Source organism: Aricia agestis, chromosome Z, assembly GCF_905147365.1.
Source record: "Aricia agestis chromosome Z, ilAriAges1.1, whole genome shotgun sequence".
In the NCBI taxonomy this organism is placed as follows: domain Eukaryota; kingdom Metazoa; phylum Arthropoda; class Insecta; order Lepidoptera; family Lycaenidae; genus Aricia; species Aricia agestis.
The window spans coordinates 32,426,702-32,446,094 of record NC_056428.1 but is presented as its reverse complement, the minus strand read 5'-3'; the positions used below and the strand labels follow the sequence as shown (position 1 = coordinate 32,446,094).

Below are 19,393 nucleotides of genomic sequence, written 5' to 3'. Positions count from 1 at the left end.
GGGACGTAGTTTTTGCGGCGGTACCCACCAATGCGGGCCACGGGTAGTAATAATGAAATATACAAGTCAAAACTGCTGAATCGATTTTAATCATGTTTTCAGTGGCTATATATTTTACTAGCTGTCCCGGAAAATGTTGTTTTGCCCATATTATTTTATTGAAGTGCATTTTCAAATATTTAAGAAAATGTTAATAGCGTGTAATATTCTAACTCTGAAAAGAACTAATTACATCTAAACTCTTTAGAGGTGGAGTCAAAAGAAAATTAAGTCTTAGATCTAATAAAAAAATGGGGAACAGCTAACAAGCTTAACTTCGCACCACAAAAGTCTACTAGACGACTTAAATACGACACACCGCGCCTGAGAATGGGGAGTGTGGAAATCAAGTTCTACAATGAGATAAAGATTCTGGGCCTTATCATTGACAAAAGCTTGACGTTTAACGCCCACGTTAGCAGCGTTTGCCAAAAGGCAATCACGCGCTACAAGCAGCTTGCCAGGGCCGCTAGAGTAGGTTGGGGGCTTAATCCCCAAGTAGTTAAGATTATTTATACGGCAGTCATAGAACCAACTATTTTGTATGTATCGGCGGCGTGGGCACCCAGCGTGGAAAAGATGGGGGTCCAAAAAAGGCTCAACTCCGTTCAACGGGGTTTTGCCCTGAAGATCTGCAAAGCATATCGGACCGTCTCCCTGAACTCTGCGCTGCTGTTGGCTGGGATACTTCCTCTTGATCTCAGAATACTCGAAGCATCGAGATTTTATGAGATCAAGAAGGGAGTGTCATACCCGGCAGTGAGGGACAGGGAGGTGGAACGAATGGCTTCTGCAATTGAGGACCCACATCCGGCAGAGCAGGTAGAGCTGAGGTTCGGGATGGTAGATGAGGAATCGTATGCTGATGTGGTAAGCAGCCACATCCATAGGATCTATACGGATGGCAGCAAGATTGAGGGTCGAGTCGGAGCCGCACTCTCCGTATGGAAGGGTGAGGCCGAGACTAAGGCCGTCAAGCTTGCTTTGTCGCCGTATTGCACCGTCTACCAAGCCGAACTTCTAGCGCTCCAAAGAGCATTAAGTATAGCCTGCAAGAGTGGAATGGCGAAGGTCGGTATCCTTAGCGATTCCAGATCGGCTCTCCAGGCTGTCACCCTTAGTTCCTCTCATCCCCTGGCAGTGCAAACAAGGGCGGCCCTCCGAAAAGCTGCCTTGCAGAGGCGGGTGGTCTCCCTGTTTTGGATTAAGGCGCACGCAGGGTTAAGGGGGAATGAGAGGGTTGACCAACTAGCCAAGGAGGCCGCGCTGGGATTGAGAAGGAAACCTGACTACGATCTGTGTCCTGCTTCATTCGTCAAGCGTATCTTCAGAGAGGATACGATTGAGGAATGGGACTGGAGATATAAAGTGGGAGGGACGGCCGGAGTCACGAAGCTCTTTTTCCCAAGCGCTGCTGCTGCATACAAGATAGTCAAAAAGATAGACATCACACATCACACCACACAGATTCTGACTGGACACGGCGGATTCGCCTTCTACTTGTACAGATTCAAGTTGAAGGAGGATCCGTCGTGCCTGTGTCAGCCAGGAGTTGAGGAGACGGTTCCTCACCTGTTACTCGAGTGTCCAATTTTTGCTAGCAATAGATATGATATTGAGCAAAGATTGGGCACATCGGTGATGGGTGAGAATCTACCTGCCATCCTGGGGGGGAAAAAGAGGGATTTGTTTCTCTCTTTTTGTAAGAGAATAGTGTGTGCTACTAATAAGAGAAATTCGAGTATGTTATTGTGATTCTTAAGCTGTAATATTAGGGTAGTTAAATGTTGTGCTGTATTTTTATTGTTTTTAATTTTGACATTGAAAATTATTTTTATTCGGAATGTTATTTATTTGAATTGTTAATTATTAATCGTTAGTTAGTTTAATTGGAATAATTTTATAAGAATTTAATATTAGAATGTACTTAATTTTTAATGTAAATTGATTGTTATGTTGCAAAAACTTAATTGTGAACAACAAGACCTGACACCGTTAGGGGGGATGAATAAAAAAAAAAAACTCCCCTCTCGCACGCGACTCCCGCCTTGATGACGCCCACTTCGCAACGGGCCGTGCAGTAGAAATCGTAATACATATTTTAATTTCGCCATAACTTCAAAACCAAACGTCCAATTTTAGTCATTCAAAGACCAAATATTATCTACATAAACTGTACTTAGTGATTGAATAATTTATTTTGATAAGGATTAATAGCATGAGTAAAATAAATGCGTTTAAATGTAGTCCAAAAAAATTCAAGATATTTTAAATAAAAAAATTGTTGTGCCTCACTTGACATAGATAGATATAGTGTGTCCCGGACTTATTTGTAGATATTTACAAGATCTACAATTGATTAGAACATTTTATGGTTCTATCTTTTATAGTTTAGGCAGCGTAAGCAAAATAAGTAACTTTTCTGGTTGATTTTTTACACCTTGTCTCCGAAAAACCCAAATATCTTAGGAAACCTATTTTTTCCTAAATAAAATTTAGCCTATGTTACTCGTGGATAATGTAGCTATCGAATGGTGAAAGAATTTTAAAAATCGGTCCAGTAGTTTTTGAGCCTATTCATTACAATTATACAAACAAAGTTTACCTCTTTATAATATTAGTATAGATACCCGATGCGAAGCCGGGGCGGGTCGCTAGTCATACTAATAAATATCAAAATTATTTTATTTAATAATTAAATATAATTTTATTCAGGTTAATGTTAAATGGAGGAGTGTCTGTTTGTAATTTTAAAATAACCGTTTTTTACTACATGCATATTTATACGGTACTTACACCAAAATAACAATTTTTAGAATTTTTGTCTGTCTCTATGTCTGTCTGTTTGTTCCGGCTAATCTCCGAAATGGCTGGACCGATTTTGACGGGACTTTTATTGGCAGATAGCTGATGTAATAAGGAGTAACTTAGGCTACTTTTTAACCGACTTCCAAAAAGGAAGAGGATATTTTTTTTACTTTTTAATTTTTTACCTATGTACTTAACATTTTGTTGACGCGGACGAAGTCGCGGGTTACAGCTAGTTATAAATACAAACAATAGCCTATTTATAAGTGAGATTGTTAACCGAGATCAAAGTGCAAAAGTCATTACATTATTATTTATAAGTACTTACCTTATTATTTATAAGTATCTTATAAATTATAATGTAAATTATAATTAATCTGTCCACTAAAACTCAATTTATTTACCTACCTTATGTTAAAAAATATGACGTCATAATTTTATAAGACTACGTACTCGTGTCAGTACGTCTAAGACGTTTAAAAAAATATAGCCTTCGCCAATAATAATACTCTCTTACATAAGATAGAACAATTCAAAAATCTCATAAAATAGACCTGCCCAAAATGCTCCATACAAGTGACGTCACCGTTGAGTAGCTTGTGAGTTGTAGTGCATCGCGGGAGGACTTTATTCGATAGCTATATTAATTAGAGATGTGCCGATCATGACTTTGGCCGACTAGCCGATTAGTCGGCTGCAAAGAAGCCGACTAATCGGCCGACTAGTCGGCCAAGCCGATCATGGTTTCGGAAGTGTCCGTAACGCTTTTTTACTGCTGTTTCGCGTCGCACACGCCGCCTGCAAACGTGTCGAATCGTGTTATGCATGTTTATTTCGCGTACGTTACTTTATTTTGTTTAGCTATGATACAGTAATTGATGGTTTTCACTAAATCATTAAATATTTCATGTACATGAAATCTCGATTTAATAATCATATTTACAAAATTGTTTTCAGGTTGTTAAGATTGGAAACAAAGTGAGCTCCCCGGAGCCAATTTCATGTGAAGTCCCCCAGGGATCAGTTTTGGGGCCACTATTGTTTCTAATCTACATAAACAATATTACAAAACAAGGTCTTAAGGGTCACATAACCCTATACGCTGACGACACATGCTTATTCTATTTTGGATTAAATATAAACGACTAAATTGCGCAAGCACAAGCATACTTGAACATACTAACAGAATGGTTCCAATGCAATTTACTAAGTATTAATATAGATAAAACCAGCTACATAATTTTCAAAGCAAAGAATAAAATAATCCATTCACATGCACCTTTAACCATCAACAATATAGCCATAGAACAAAAAGCAAAAGAAAAATATTTAGGCCTATGATTAAAAAATAATTTAACATGGGATGACCAAATAGATCATATAAAAAATAAACTCTCGTCACTAGTTAATTCTTTGCGTAATTTAAAAAGCTGTATTCCCCAACAGACACGTTATATGATATATAATTCCTTAGTAAAATCACACCTTTTATATTTAATAGAGATCTGGGGTAGTGCTACAAAAACAAAGCTAAATGAATTACAGCGAACACAAAATAAAATAATAAAACTTCTTTTCAACTTCCCATATATGACATCAACAAAAACAATTTACAATGAAACTAAAATCCTTAATATTAATCAACTATACATATATAACACATGTATAATTATAAGAAAAAGTTCGTACTAATTATGGCAAGAAAACCATGAGTTTTGAGGGAGCACAACTGTACAACAAATTGCATGTAGATGTTAAAAATGCTATCTCATTTAACATATATAAGAAAAAACTATTACAACACATTCACTCAATTCTATAAAACCTTAACCATAGAGTGAATCTGCTAAACGTAATAATATTGTGTAAGCAAATGTAATATAATGGTACACCTGAACAGATTTTATTAATTCTATTTGTAAATATTTATCACAATAGATCTGACGGGACGATGCCATCGCGTCGAGCCCGCTAGTTTAATATTTTTATAAAATAATAGTAATTAAACTGACTTAAAGCAAATATGAAATACATTGTTGGTGGAACACAAAATATTATTAAAACAACTTATACTACTGTGTATCTACATATTACTGTAATATGACCATTGTAAACAAAATGTAACTTTAGTTTTAAGTTCTCATATAAGTGACTGTATGTCTTCTGAGAATAAATTCTTTAAACCTAAACCTATTTAATAATACTTATTTAATTTGTTGTTAAAATTATATTTACAAAAATAATATCTTTACTAGCCAGTTATTTCAGAAACACTTCATTTAATTTTAAAATGTGTAACACTTATTGACTGTGATCGGAACACATTATAAATAATAAAGGTTTTTCTTTAATATAATTTCAATAATAGCAAAAAAGTAAAAAGCCGATTAGTCGGGCAATTTTGCCGACTATTCACCGACTACAAAAGTGGCCGGATAGTCGGCTTCACCGACTAGTCGGCGACTAGTCGGAACATCTCTAATATTAATTATTGCGTTTATGAAAGTGGTTTCATAACAAAAGTTGCTTTAAATTACATACGTTATCGAATGGTATTTATACAAATACTTGGTAATAAATGGTATTTATAAAAATTTGACCAATTATTATTTTATTAGAGGCCGTGAGAGTACTTTGGCCTCTAGAAAAATTATTGCACAATATTTACTACAATACATCTTTTATATTAATAATAAAAAGGATACTATATTTTATAATATAGAATAAATGCATATAGATCACTAGCAAAAAGTATAACTAAATAGTAAATACTAAAAATGATATTATGTACTAGACGTTCCGCGCGGCTTCACCCGCGTAAATTAGATATTTTACAGACAAATTAGTCCACAAAAAATAGCCTATGATCCTTCACGTGGTCTACTTCTTATCTGTGCCAAATAACAGAAAAATTGCTTCAGTAGTTCGTGAGATAAGCCCTTTCAAAAATATCCCCCGGTTTTTCACATTTTCCTCTATTTCTTAGCTCTTATTAGTCTTAGTGTGATAAAATATAGCCTATAGCCTTCCTCGATAAATGCGCTATCTAAAACTGAAAGAATTTTTCAAATCGGACCAGTAGTTCCTGAGATTATCGCGTTCAAATAAGTCCTTTCAAATAATTTCCCCCCCGTTTATTCCACATTTTCCTCTATTTCTTCGCTCTTATTAGTCTTAGCGTGATAAAAATATATAGCCTATAGCCTTCCTCGATAAATGAGCTATCTAACACTGAACATTTTTTTCAAATCGGACCAGTAGTTCCTGAGATTAACGCGTACAAACAAACAAAACAAACTCTTCGCGAACAAACAATCCTAGGCAGATGGGGGACCTACGTAGTTTGGTCGCGTTACGTCAGACCCAGCCCACAGATCACAATTAACATTGAATTGACATGATCCGACAAAATGACGTTGGTCTGTCACCTGCCTAGGAATCAATTTCCTCGATAGTAGAAAGTTTTAAAACTAATAAAAGTTCCACTGTCAAGTTGCCTGTTATGTGACTTGTTGAATTTCCCAGACAAAGACAAGTTAGACCTTGTATATTCAAATATTTTCAATGGTAAGGGGGAGAGTGTTTAAAATGGAAATGATATTTTCAGATACAATATTAAGTAACGCTTTAATAATATTCCTGTGCGTAATACATAAAAGCGAATGACTTTTGAACCCAATAAAACATTTATAATGCCTACGAGGGCTGCTATTTATGTATCCGGAACTGGCCACTTACAAGAACAATATTTAAAAAGTAATTACAACATTTGAAAATAGAACTGTTTGGTTGAAGAATACATTTTGTTTCATGTGACTGTCAATTATTTTTCCATTGTGGCGTCATTTTGAAAATTGCGTGTCTTCATTTGCCATGGATTTAACGCGTGAACATTTTCGTGCAATGATTTACTACGATTTTCGGCGTGGGCTAAATCAACAACAGTGCTTTATTCAACTCACCGCAACTTTTGGAGATGAAGCACCATCAAAAACCACTGTTTATCACTGGTACAGTGAGTTTAATCGTGGGCGGTCTATGCTCACGGATGAAAATAAAGAAGGTCGCCCAAAAACAGCTGTTGTCCCACAAAATATAGATGCTGTGCGGGAACTAATAATGCGTGATCGTCTTGTTACATATCGCGAGATAGAGGCGTCCTTAGGCATAAGTATGACGAGCATACATAAGATATTACACGAACATTTGGCTGTAAAAAAAATATGTTCGCGTTGGATTCCGCACAACTTGACAATCGATCAAAAACGGGCTCGTGTCGATTGGTGCAAAAAAATGATAAAAAAATACAACCATGGTACGTCAAAAGCCGTTTATAATATCTACACAGGTGATGAATCTTGGATCTATGCATATGACCCCGAAACTAAACAACAGTCAACGGTGTGGGTGTTCCAAGATGAGCCGAAACCAACAAAAGTTACTCGTGCAAAAAGTACTTTGCAGCAAATGGTCGCCTGTTTTTTTGGAATTAATGGACATGTGGCTACAGTGCCATTAGAGAATCGTAAAACGGTTAATTCTGAATGGTATACGACCATTTGTTTACCAGAAGTCTTTGAAGAAATAAGAAAGGACAACCGACAACGCAGAATCATATTACATCACGACAATGCTAGCTGTCACACCTCAGCTGAAACAACTCAGTTTTTGGAGGGTCAAAAGATCGAATTGACTGGTCATCCGCCGTACAGCCCTGATTTGGCACCTAACGATTTCTTTTTATTTCCATACGCGAAGAACAAATTACGTGGTCAACGTTTTTCGAGCCGCGAAGAGGCTGTTGATGCGTTCAAAATGCACGTTTTGGAGATACCTCAATCAGAATGGAAAAAGTGCTATGAAAATTGGTTCCAGCGTATGCAAAAGTGTGTCGATCATCGCGGCGAATATTTTGAAAAGCAATAAAACCATATTAAATGATATATGTTTGTTTCTTTTTTTAATTCCGGATACATAAATAGCAGCCCTCGTATTGCACACTGACGCTACCTCGCGAAGTGCGAACCACGAAAAAATGCATACGAATATTATAAATGCGAAAGTATCTGTCAGTCTAAGTCAGAGGTAACCTCTTCAGTCTTCACGCCCTGAAATTTGGTACGGAGATACTTTGAAGTCCCGAGAAAGGGCATAGAATGCTTTATATTAAAGAAAAAATGGTAATGTACCACCGCGAAATAAACTAATAATTTTGGGTTGCGGGCGTCATCTAGTTATATCTATCCACTTCTTCTCGTCCGCTCTTATTGAGTTTGCCTTTGGTCTTTCGTGTAACAAACATATTCTCATTTCTCATAGTTGAGGTTCAAGAATAAATTCCATATTTATTGTAAATCCTTCTTCTTAGGGCCCTTCCACACGAGGTTTTTTTCGCTCGTTTGGATCGATACTAACGCAAGTTGAACGCTCAACAAACGGAAGGAAGCCGACGCGTTGTAAACTTTATGTTCTGAGCAAATAAATGAATTATGAATTATATATGCCCAAACGCGATGAAAACGCGCAGAAGACGAGCGCAACAGAAACGCGCGTCGTCAGTGCGCAAAAAATACGTCGTGTGGAAAGGCCCTTAGTCTCACACGTCAATGTACAGTATTGTTATTGCTGCGTATCTTATCGCTGTACTCAGAGACATTTAATTATGATTAACATTCAATTTAATGAAGAGTTTTACAGATAATGGGCTTATGTTAAAATTTTTAATTAAATACATTGTCATTAATGTTCCACTCTGAGTGCGGCAGTTAATCATTTTCTCGCGGTTCTCGACGTCAGTGTGTTAATAGCCTAAGAAATCGAGAGCTGGCAATGGACAAAGGTTAGCGTTACCTGGTAGTAGATACCTGTCTCAAGTCAATTTGGCATAGGTTATTACTACCACGAAGTTCCACTTCGAAAAAGTAGACTGGGTATTAGCTAATCGAAATCGTTTTTAGGGATCCGTACCCAAAGAGTGAAAACGGGACCCTATCACTAAGACTTCGATGTCTATCCGTCTGTCTGTCTCCAGGTCTGTCTGTATCTCAGGAACCGCTACTGCTATACTTCTGAAATTTTCACAGATTGTGTATTTCTATTGCCGATATAACAACAAAACTAAAAACAAAATAAAATTAATATTTAAAGCTTGAATAATATATTCATAAAACAAACTCGATTTTTTCGGCATTTTTGCTCTATATCTAAAATATTCAAACTTGATTTTTTCGGCATTTTTTGCTCTATATCAATGATGGTGAGTTTGGTGACAGGTAAGCACTTGAATTTTTCAGAAAGTGTTTTATTATATGCGTACTTTAATATTTAATAATAAAATATAATAAAAAATTAAGGGGGGCTCCCATACAAAAACACAATTTTTTGCCTATTTTGCTCTATAACGGTACGGAACCCTTCGTGCGCGAGTCCGACTCGCACTTGCCCGATTATTTTTAATTTCCAACTTTTTTACTGCTTCTCAGAATGATTGTAACAAAAAAAAGACGGGTTGCACTCCGGGAGTGCCGGCAGAAGTGAAAACTTGATTATTAACGTGCATTTTTTTTTTAAACATTTTTATGAAAATCGATTTTTTAATTAATCGAAACCCTTACAATCGATTAAATTTTAACCCATTTTTTATGAAAATCGATTTTTAAAAATCGATTTTTTTAATTATCGAAACCCAGGTTACAATTTTATTAACCCTTTTTTTATGAAAATCGATTTTTTTAATTAATCGAAAGTCGAAACCCTTACAATCGATTTTTATTTTTTTTTAATTAATCGTAACCCTTACAATCGATTAAAAAATATCGACAATCGAAAAAAACAATCGACTGTTCGATTAATCGATTTCGATGTTACAACACTACTCTCTAACCGTATTACGGTTTTTCGATCAGCACGAGAATCTGACGCGAGTTTCACAGTTTTTTCCCATCCCACAAAAGTGCTCAACGCCGCTAAAGAAGTTTTCACTTCAAAAATATTTTATCTTATCTAAGTCGTAATACTGAATAATTAATTAGTTAGCGATTATCGAAGTAAACAAGTTGCCACCCGGCGCGGGCGGTGATCAAACTCCAATGTCTAGATTACATTGACGGAGATATTTTAAGAATACTCACCGCGACCAAAGGTTCGTCGATTAGTCTGCCAAGATATTTCTTCTGCTGTTCCTTGTTGCCGGCAATAATAACTGGAGTTTGCTGAAATTTATCATTAAACATCATAAGTATAATGGGATAGTTATAAAAAATCTCCAAATGGACACGCTATACAATGTTTTATCTTTGTCTAATAACTTAGAAAAGTCACTTGATAGACAGAGATAAAACATGGTATAAAGTTTATATTTTCTTGTATACATTTTTAGGGTTCCGTACCCAAAGGGTAAAAACGGGACCCTATAACTTAACTTAGACTTCGTTGTCTGTCCGTCTGTCTCCAGGCTGTATCTCAAGAACCGCTATAGCTAGACTTCTGAAATTTTCACAGATTATGTTACATATCTGTTGCCGCTATAACAACAAATACTAAAAACAAAATAAAATTTATATTCAAGGGGGGTTCTAATCCCATACAACAAACGTGATTTATTTAGCCTTTTTCGCTCTATGTCGATAATGGCAACAGATAGGCACTTGAAAATTTCACGAAATCCTCAGTTATAGGTTCAATTTAATAACTAATAATAAAATTAGTGCGAGTCGAACTCTCGCACGAAGGGTTCCGTACCGTTATAGAGCAAAATTAGGCCAAAATTTTAGATTTTGTATGATATATTAAATTTTTATAATTAACCCTTCTTGCGCGAGTTCGACTCGCTCATGGCAGATTTTTTTGTAAACTCACCCCGAGCTGCCCCGAGTTCACAGAAAGCTGTCAAAATATTCGAGTGTAAACAAAATGACGGTTCAAACTTCATAAAGCACCAATATTTTATATTACCAAAGCACTTTGCGTTAAACCTGTTTAAGGAAGTTTACTGTAATCGGGGCTAAAGTCTAAACAACGAAATTTTTTGACAACTTTCTGATTTTTTTATTAATATAATACATAATATATATTATGAATAAACGATTCTAAAATACATAATTCAACGAGCTAGCCATAGCTAAAATTATTCAGATAACCCATTACAATGTTTGACAATATTCTGATTAATAAAAAACTAAAAATCATATTACAAAAAAATCATAAAGATTTTTTTTTTCAGATTTACTGCGATTACGACAATTTATCTCACCTTTAAAAAAATGATAAATCAGTAACAATGAATAAAACCACGCTAAAACCTCACTTGTGTTGCTTGCGTCATGAGTTGCGTGATGCGTCAGCAAATTGATTTAAATTATTTAATTTCATTAACATAAATTAATTTAATTGTAATTTTTAATTTAGAAAGAAAATCTAAATTTAGAATTGATAATAAGTAGTTAATCAATGCTCATACATTCATACATAAAAAATATGTAAAAATAATAGCGTCAACGTTTGTATTGATTACATGGGAAAAAAGTTTTTGTAAAAGCTATGTAAAAATCTGTATGTAAAAAAAAAACTCCAATACATATTTTGAGAAAATATGTATTGGAGTTTTTTTTTTTTACGGTTCTTAAAAAAGTAACTTAAAACGGATCGGATTTCAAAACACCAATCAGCGTTCAGTGACGTCATACATGCTATCCACGCGTTCAATTTAGCGTTAAAAAATGCCTCAATTTTGAGCGTTTTGATCGTTTTTAACGCTAAATGGAACGCGGGGCATGACAACTTTTTGAGAGGTACGATCAGGTGGGGCCATTGTCAATAATTATTGTCAAACAGTAGTGACGTCATTCAGACTATAGATCCGTTTTGCAGTAAATTCCAGTGTTTTAATTTGTTTAATATACTTGTGGTCTATTCTACATGGAGTTCTTAAAAATATGCTAATGAACGATGTTTGCATCGAAGCATCAGCACTGAAATATAAAAAAGTTTAAAATGTCCAAATTATAATTAAAACGTTCATTAACAAAATTTGGCATGCCTTTATGCACACTGCGTCAATACACGACTGAATCGAACTACTGTTTTTAATTAAGTCAAAACTACAAACAAAATTTAACAAAAAAATTAAACTAGTCTCGTGGTTTGGACATAGTATACATATAAATATGCGTAGTAGGTAAAAATAATATTAGCTTTTGGCTACTCGCTGAATTACTTCTCTCATGGGCATTTCATTGAAATCATAACACAATATTCAATAATCGACATTTGGTTTTACTGTTTGGATTGGATATATTAGTTGTTTGACCAATTGATTTTAATGACTACTTTATTTTGGTGTATAATGATTTCCATGAATTTTTATTACTACTTAAACAAAAGCCACAATGGCTTTTGTTAAAAATCTTTTGAAATGCTGGAAAAACAGGATTAAAAAAAAGTATTGGCCGAGCACAATTTTAGTTGTACGCGGCACGAACCCAAATAATGAAGCAAAATAATATAATATATTTTTTTACGAAAAGATGTAAGCAATGCATTTCTAGCAAGCAAGTGCTATAAAGTACTGTTCTAAAGCGTTAATTAACTGCTAATGTTTGTATACTATATTCGTTATTATTCATAAAATTATGAAAATCTATATATATAAAAATCAATTGCTGTTCGTTAGTCTCGCTAAAACTCGAGAACGGCTGAACGGATTTATCTTATCTTGGTCTTGAATTATTCGTGGAGGTCTAGGGAAGGTTTAAAAGGTGAGAAAAATTCGAATAATTGCCGGGAAAATCCTCAAAACAGCATTTTTCTATTTCCCATACAAACGTTTTCTAAATAAAATGGAGAGTCAATTTGTAATTTATTACCGCTGCATAAAGTTCAAATTCGCGTGCGCGTTGGAGGACCTAATATCGCGTTCTGAAACTCAACAAAAGTGAAAGTGAATCGCGAACGCGACAAAATTGCATAGTCTCAAAATACATAGTACATAAATAAACACAATTTTAGCTAACTTCAGTTGTTACTCTGTCCGATTATTTTTTTATTTTAGCTAACTTAAGTTGTTACTCTGTCCGATTATTTTTTTAATAAGACTATATAGAAATCGAAAGATAAATCTATATATATAAAAATCAATTGCTGTTCGTTAGTCTCGCTAAAACTCGAGAACGGCTGAACGGATTTATCTTATCTTGGCCAATTTTGATGAAATTTTTTGTGTGTGTTCGTGGAGATTCGAGAATGGTTTAGATTTACAGTTTGGTCTACTGGAAAATGTTTTTTCAATTAATTTCTTATTTATAAGGAGTTGTTGATTTTGGAATGTTTTACATTAGATCCGGCGGACGGCGCTATCATCGCATTCAATATTATTCTATTTCAATTTTAGTTTGTCCTGACAGATGGTGCTACGATTAATTTGAAAAAAATTTTGTTATTCAATTCATGTGCTGATTAAAATATTAAATAAATAACACATAGGCTACAATTTTAACCGACTTTCAAAATGGGGGAGGTGTTATGTTCGTTTTCTTATATTCAACGATTACTCCGCCGTTGGTTAACCGATTTTCAAAATTTTTCTTTTGGTATATAGGGTATCATCCCAATTTGGTATTATATTCAGAAAAGTGATGATCTGATGAAGGATCCATAAGTAATCGAGGGAACTCCTCAAAACTTATAGGGAAACATATGGTGACTTCGGTTTCGTGAGAAGTATTCTAAGCATATGCTACCAACAAGTAAGATTTTGCACCGAGATATACCTGGTATACTGTGGTTCGGAAGGTGCTGAGAGAATTCCTGATTCTTTATAGATACAAGTTTAGGAGTTTCGGCGTTGTTTTAAGAACAGAAAGCATATGCTACTATGCAAATTACATTCTTCATCATCATCATCATCATCATCACTACCATATCATAGTCTTTTAGATCGAGACTCGAGTTTGTCAAGCGATAATTAAAAAAAATCTATATCTACCTAATATTATAAACCTGAAGAGTATGTTTGCTTGAACGCGTCAATCTCAGAAACTACAGGTCCGATTTAAAAACTTATCTCAGTGTTAGATAGATCATTTATCGAGTAAGACTCATCATTTATCGAGAAGGTTATATTATATTATTACTCTAAGACTAATACGACAGAAGAAACTCAGGAAAATGTGGGAAAAACGGGGGAAATATTTTTTATGGGAAAATGTACCTACGGATTCTGTAAAATTTCTAATTTACGCGGGCGAAGCCGCGCGGGACATCTAGTATAATATAAATTTTAATCAAGTACTTATCTATATTAATTAACGTTAACTATATGCAATTATTTCAAAACATATTTTAAGTCAAACTAAAAAAAATACAAAAACCTTATTAACCCTAGATAACTAAACATTCGTCTGTGCGACGACGCCCCTTCCCGAGAATGTCAAGTGTACAAACTTCCCCGCGCCCCGCACCCGCCATGCTTTGTTTACCTTCCTGATCGGAGCAAATAGTTAATCGTGTGACACGTTTGTAATTACACGGTAATTAGGAGGTGACCTACTCGCTAAGCTACGCTATAGCGTCGTCCGGTGGACGAAAGTTTAGTTACAACGTACGTTATATTGCAAAGGTATGTATGATTATATTTTGATTTTTTTTATTATTTATGCGCGGTTCCCACATTATATTTTGTTTTAATTTTATTTTAATTAATGTATTTTACTATTTAAATATATATTATAGCCACTTTCTTCATAAAAAACATAACATTTCCTTTACACGGTACCAATCGTAACATAACAAAGATACAGCTGTAAACCAATTGGGTTTACAGCTGTATCTTTGGCCGATGAGCTATTACTGGCACCTTATAATTTGACTTTAGTGGGAACTTTGAGGAGTAACAAACGCAAAATTCCTGAAAAACTTAAAAATTCTAGGTCTCGTGCAATCGGTACTTCGAGTTTTGTTACGACGCGACGGCGATAACACATTAGTTTCATACAAAGCTAAGTCAAATAAAGTGGTTTATGCGTTGTCTACAATTCTTAATCAACCAAATATTGAAAAAAATACAGGAAAACCTGAAATTATCCACTTTTATAACAGTACAAAGGGTGCTGTAGACACAGTTCGATCAATCGAAAAACTAACAGATGACTATTTTTTATAACATGTTAAATCTAGCTACTATTAATGCGTATGCTATTTATGTCTCTAACAACTTAAGAAATAAAAAAAGCCGACAAAACGACGCGATTTTGTCCGCAGGATGGGAGACTAGCTGATGGAACCCTGGCTACGGGAGCGTTTACAAACGGTGACTTTGAGGCGTGACATCAAGGTCATGATAAAAGATATTCTTGGCGAGTCTTCAGAATTTGAAATTCCTGTTCCTTCTGTGAGCAGTGTGCGCAAAAAAATGTTATTTATGTCCATCTAAAGTCCGCAGGATGACAAGGTATCGATGCATGAAATGCAAAAATGCCATTTGTGGATCTCACAATATTGACATGTATTACTAGGTGAGCGGAATATATATATTTTTTGTTTTAAGTCTTTCAATTTAGATTCTATTAAACCAAACTAAAGTGCCATATAACCAGTATCTATTTTTAATAAATACTTTTGATAAGTTTCACGTTTTTTATTGCGTAGTCCCTCAGACGAAAGTTTAGTTACTATGTAACCACAAATATAGTTTAGTTACCTAGGGTTAAGTTTTAACGCATGTGTAACTTAAATTGCGTCAACGTTATTAAAAAAAACCCTAATGTCATTATGAAAAAAAATACTTACAAAAATTTTGGGGCAAAGGGCAGTTACATTTGTACTTTATATCCATGGTAGATAAACGATAAATGGCCCCAGCCTAAAACTAAAGATGCAGTGTGTCCTTGCTTAGAAAAATCACAAGGTCAACACATGCTTTAATTTCACATAATTTGAGTGGAATTACATTGCAATAGTATATTTTTTTTTGTCTTTGCATTGAAAATATCAGGCTTATTATTTAATAAATGTAGGTGCAGGCATCGTGCTGTAAGTGCAAAATATATTTTTTAAAGGTGATATTAAAAGAAAGAAAAATAATATGAAAGTAAATAAAATAATATTTCAAAGTGTATGATAATTTTATAATTAATATAAAGATATCAAATACTAATTAAAAGTATTGTAATCAAACATGACGCAATGCAATTAAAGCAGGTATTTGACCTAAGCTATGCCGACCTTCGAACATTAATTTCATGGAACTTTAGAATATTTAAAAAAACTTATTTTTGGATCTTAGAATAAAACCAAAAATGTATGACCAGTTTGAGTTAATACTAATCCTAAAATTCCATTGCTTTTTACACATCCTCAAAGAGAAATGACATGATCAAGGGTTAGCTTTAAAACAAACAGTCGGAGACGGCTCAAAAATTGGAATCTGTACAAGTTGCTAAGTTTTTTAAGTGACTAATGAGCTAATAACCATTATTAGGCATTTAACGACCGTGGAAAAACGAGACACAATAGAATTTCTATTGTGTTTCGGTCACCGGTGACCGTATGGGGCTTGATGAATTAAAAACCATAATGTTGCTATTGAAACTAAACTTAAAATGTCATGCTTTACTTATTTTTGTCTGTTTTAATCTTTACACATTCTCCACAAGTCGCTAAAGTCTGATATCAGTCAGGTACCCAATGTATACAGAGTGTAACAAATAAAAATGTTAGTTTTAATAGTTTATGGTGTATATTACGTGTTGCTTATAAGACAGAGTTCATTTTAAAAGTAGCAGCGCTGAAAAAGTTACTCTTGACTTCTAAGTTCTATTTCTATGAGAAATGCCTCAAAACAACGTTTTAAAGACTATATATACACTAATTTACAAAAAAGTCTCGTTTATTTATGAGACACAATATACAATATACACAGTACACAGTTACACACCCTACACACTCTAAACTATTATCACTTTGTTTTGTTACACCCTCTATATTATGATCGCTAAGGAAAATGTATTCTATGCACACAACTCACACCAAGGCCACTGGCTTCCATTGCGGTCATGATACCAGTACACCCAAACGCTAACTCCTCTGCCACCAAACACCCATCAAAGACACTCATGTCCATACCACCTGTGAAAATTATTAGTTCAAATTATACTTATATCCCTTTTCTGGTTCTTCTTCTTTTTGCAATTTTCAAATGTGGAATCGTATAAAAAGGTGTTTACTATAGGTTTAATAACAAAATAGCAAACTTTGTTGCTAGATTTTCGTAATTTAAAGTTGGTATTCTACTGATCAAATTTTGATCTAATACTGTATGTGTATATTACCGCTTTATTCTTTTTTTTCTTGTTCGGATCTGTATCTTAAGAGCGCGAATAAAGCAGGAAAAGTAACATCGTCCCTCTCTCTTTACGACTCAGTTTAATACACAGTTTTTAAAATAAATTGAATATTATTTAAGATATTGTATTTTAGCTGGTACAGACCCTCGCAAATTTAATGTAGTATCTATGTTAAAAAAATATAACAATTCGTTGCTCATTATCAAGTATAAAAATAAATTATAAAATCGACAATTTAGATTTATTCGCCCTCTTAACCTATACAATTAAATGTTTTTTTGGATCCAGTAATTTGATCAACGGAAGCTCTAGTTAGGTACGTCTGCTATAAAATATTATAAGTAGCCAAATGACAGAATCTTGTAGCATTTTTCTCATAAGTAGTGAAAATATCGGCGAAGTGCGAGTCGGTCTTGCGCACGTAGGGTTCCGTACAATTATAGAGCAAAATTAGGCCAAAAATTGTGTTTTTGTATGGAAGCCCCCCTTAATATTTTATATTATTTTAATATTATTATTAAATATTAAAGCATACATATAATTAAGGACTTTGAGAACAATTCAAGTATTCAGGTAGGCTGTTGTCGTTATTGATATAAGTAGAGCAAAAAAGGCCAAAAAATCACGATTGTTGTATGAGAGCCCCCCTTAAATATTAATTTTATTTTGATTTTAGTATTTGTTGTCGTATTTGTAGCGGCAACAGACATACACAATCTGTGAAAATTTCAGAATTCTAGCTATAGCGGTTCTTGAGTTACAGCCTGGAGACAGACGACCAGACGGACAGACATCAAAGTCTCAGTAATAGGGTCCCGTTTTTACCCTTTGGGTACGGAACCCTAAAAAACAATAACTAAAGCTCGCGATTCTAGACATTTGGCTTAATTCATTTGACAGTTTTTTATGGTCATAATCTTATATCTTTAAACGAGCAATTCTTGTATATATAAATTGGAATCTCGGAATCGGCTCCAACGATTTTCATGAAATATAGTATATAGGGGGTTTCGGGGGCGATAAATCGATCTAGCTAGGAATCATTTTCAGAAATTGTCTTTTTATTCGTGTTTTATTGATAATCGATAAATTGAAAAATATAACTCTTCCTGACATCTATTGGCGGATAATAATACTATTTTGCGAGCAACTAATTGTTTTAACGACCAGCAGATGGCGTTATTAAGTAACACAAAGTCAATGAGTGTTTGCTATACCGAGCAAAGCTCGGTCATCCAGGTAATATTATTATATAATTTAAACAATAAAAAAAGTATATTATAATAAATAATATACTTATATTTTTGTGGTAACTTGGCCGCCAGAGCAAAATAATAATAAACGTTAATAAAATGATATATTGATAACTTAAAAACAATATACGTCTTAGTCGGGCCATAAATACTGTTACTAGTAAAAATAAACAAAATATTACATTTGAATTTGGATTCTGTAATTTTTATATGTTTGTTTATTGTGTTTTCTTATTTTGGCGCCAATGTATTTTACAATATTTTGCGATATTGAAATGGAGTGGGGTGATCAAAAGAACCAAATCGCTGTGATTGCATCACACAAAAAAGGTATGGAGTCCAATGTCATTTTTAGGGTTCCGTAGCCAAATGGCAAAAACCGGAACCCTTATAGATTCGTCATGTCTGTCTGTCTGTCTGTCCGTCCGTATGTCACAGCCACTTTTCTCCGAAACTATAAGAGCTATACAATTGAAACTTGGTAAGTAGATGTAGTCTGTGAACCACTTTAAAATTTTGATACAAAAATGGAAAAAATACTAAAAATTTTAGGGGTCCCCATAGATACAACTGAAACAAAATTTTTTTTTTTCATCTAACCTATGCGTGTGGGGTATCTATAGATAGGTCTTCAAAAATCATATTGAGGTTTCTAATATAATTTTTTTGTAACCTGAATAGTTTGCGAGAGAGACTCTTCCAAAGTGGTAAAATGTGTGTCCCCCCCCCCCCCCTCTAACTTCTAAAGTAGGCGCATGATAAGTGTAAAAAAATATATGATGTACATTACTAGAAAAACTACCAACGAAAATTGGTTCGAACGAGATCCAGCTAGTAGTTTTTTTATACGGTCATAAATGGTAAACCTTAATTTAACTTTCATTAAATCAACTGAAATATGAAAAAAAATCAAAAACCTCTTAATTTCATAAAAATAAACCTTATTGCTGCTGC

General features: G+C 34.3%; 1 protein-coding gene across 2 annotated transcripts in view; it reads right to left on the bottom strand.

Annotated features, from left to right (window-relative positions):
* The window catches only part of LOC121738569 (probable medium-chain specific acyl-CoA dehydrogenase, mitochondrial), a 45,212-nt gene that overhangs the window by 16,590 nt on the left and 9,229 nt on the right, over nucleotides 1-19,393 (bottom strand). The window contains exons 4-5 of one of the 2 annotated variants that reach the window (XM_042130729.1): nucleotides 16,868-16,968; nucleotides 9,978-10,058 (exon numbers count right to left, since the gene is read on the bottom strand). In XM_042130729.1, the coding sequence (XP_041986663.1) occupies nucleotides 9,978-10,058; nucleotides 16,868-16,968 (182 nt within the window). The remainder of the gene's footprint in view (nucleotides 1-9,977; nucleotides 10,059-16,867; nucleotides 16,969-19,393) is intronic. The other variant, XM_042130730.1, reaches the window with a different exon arrangement.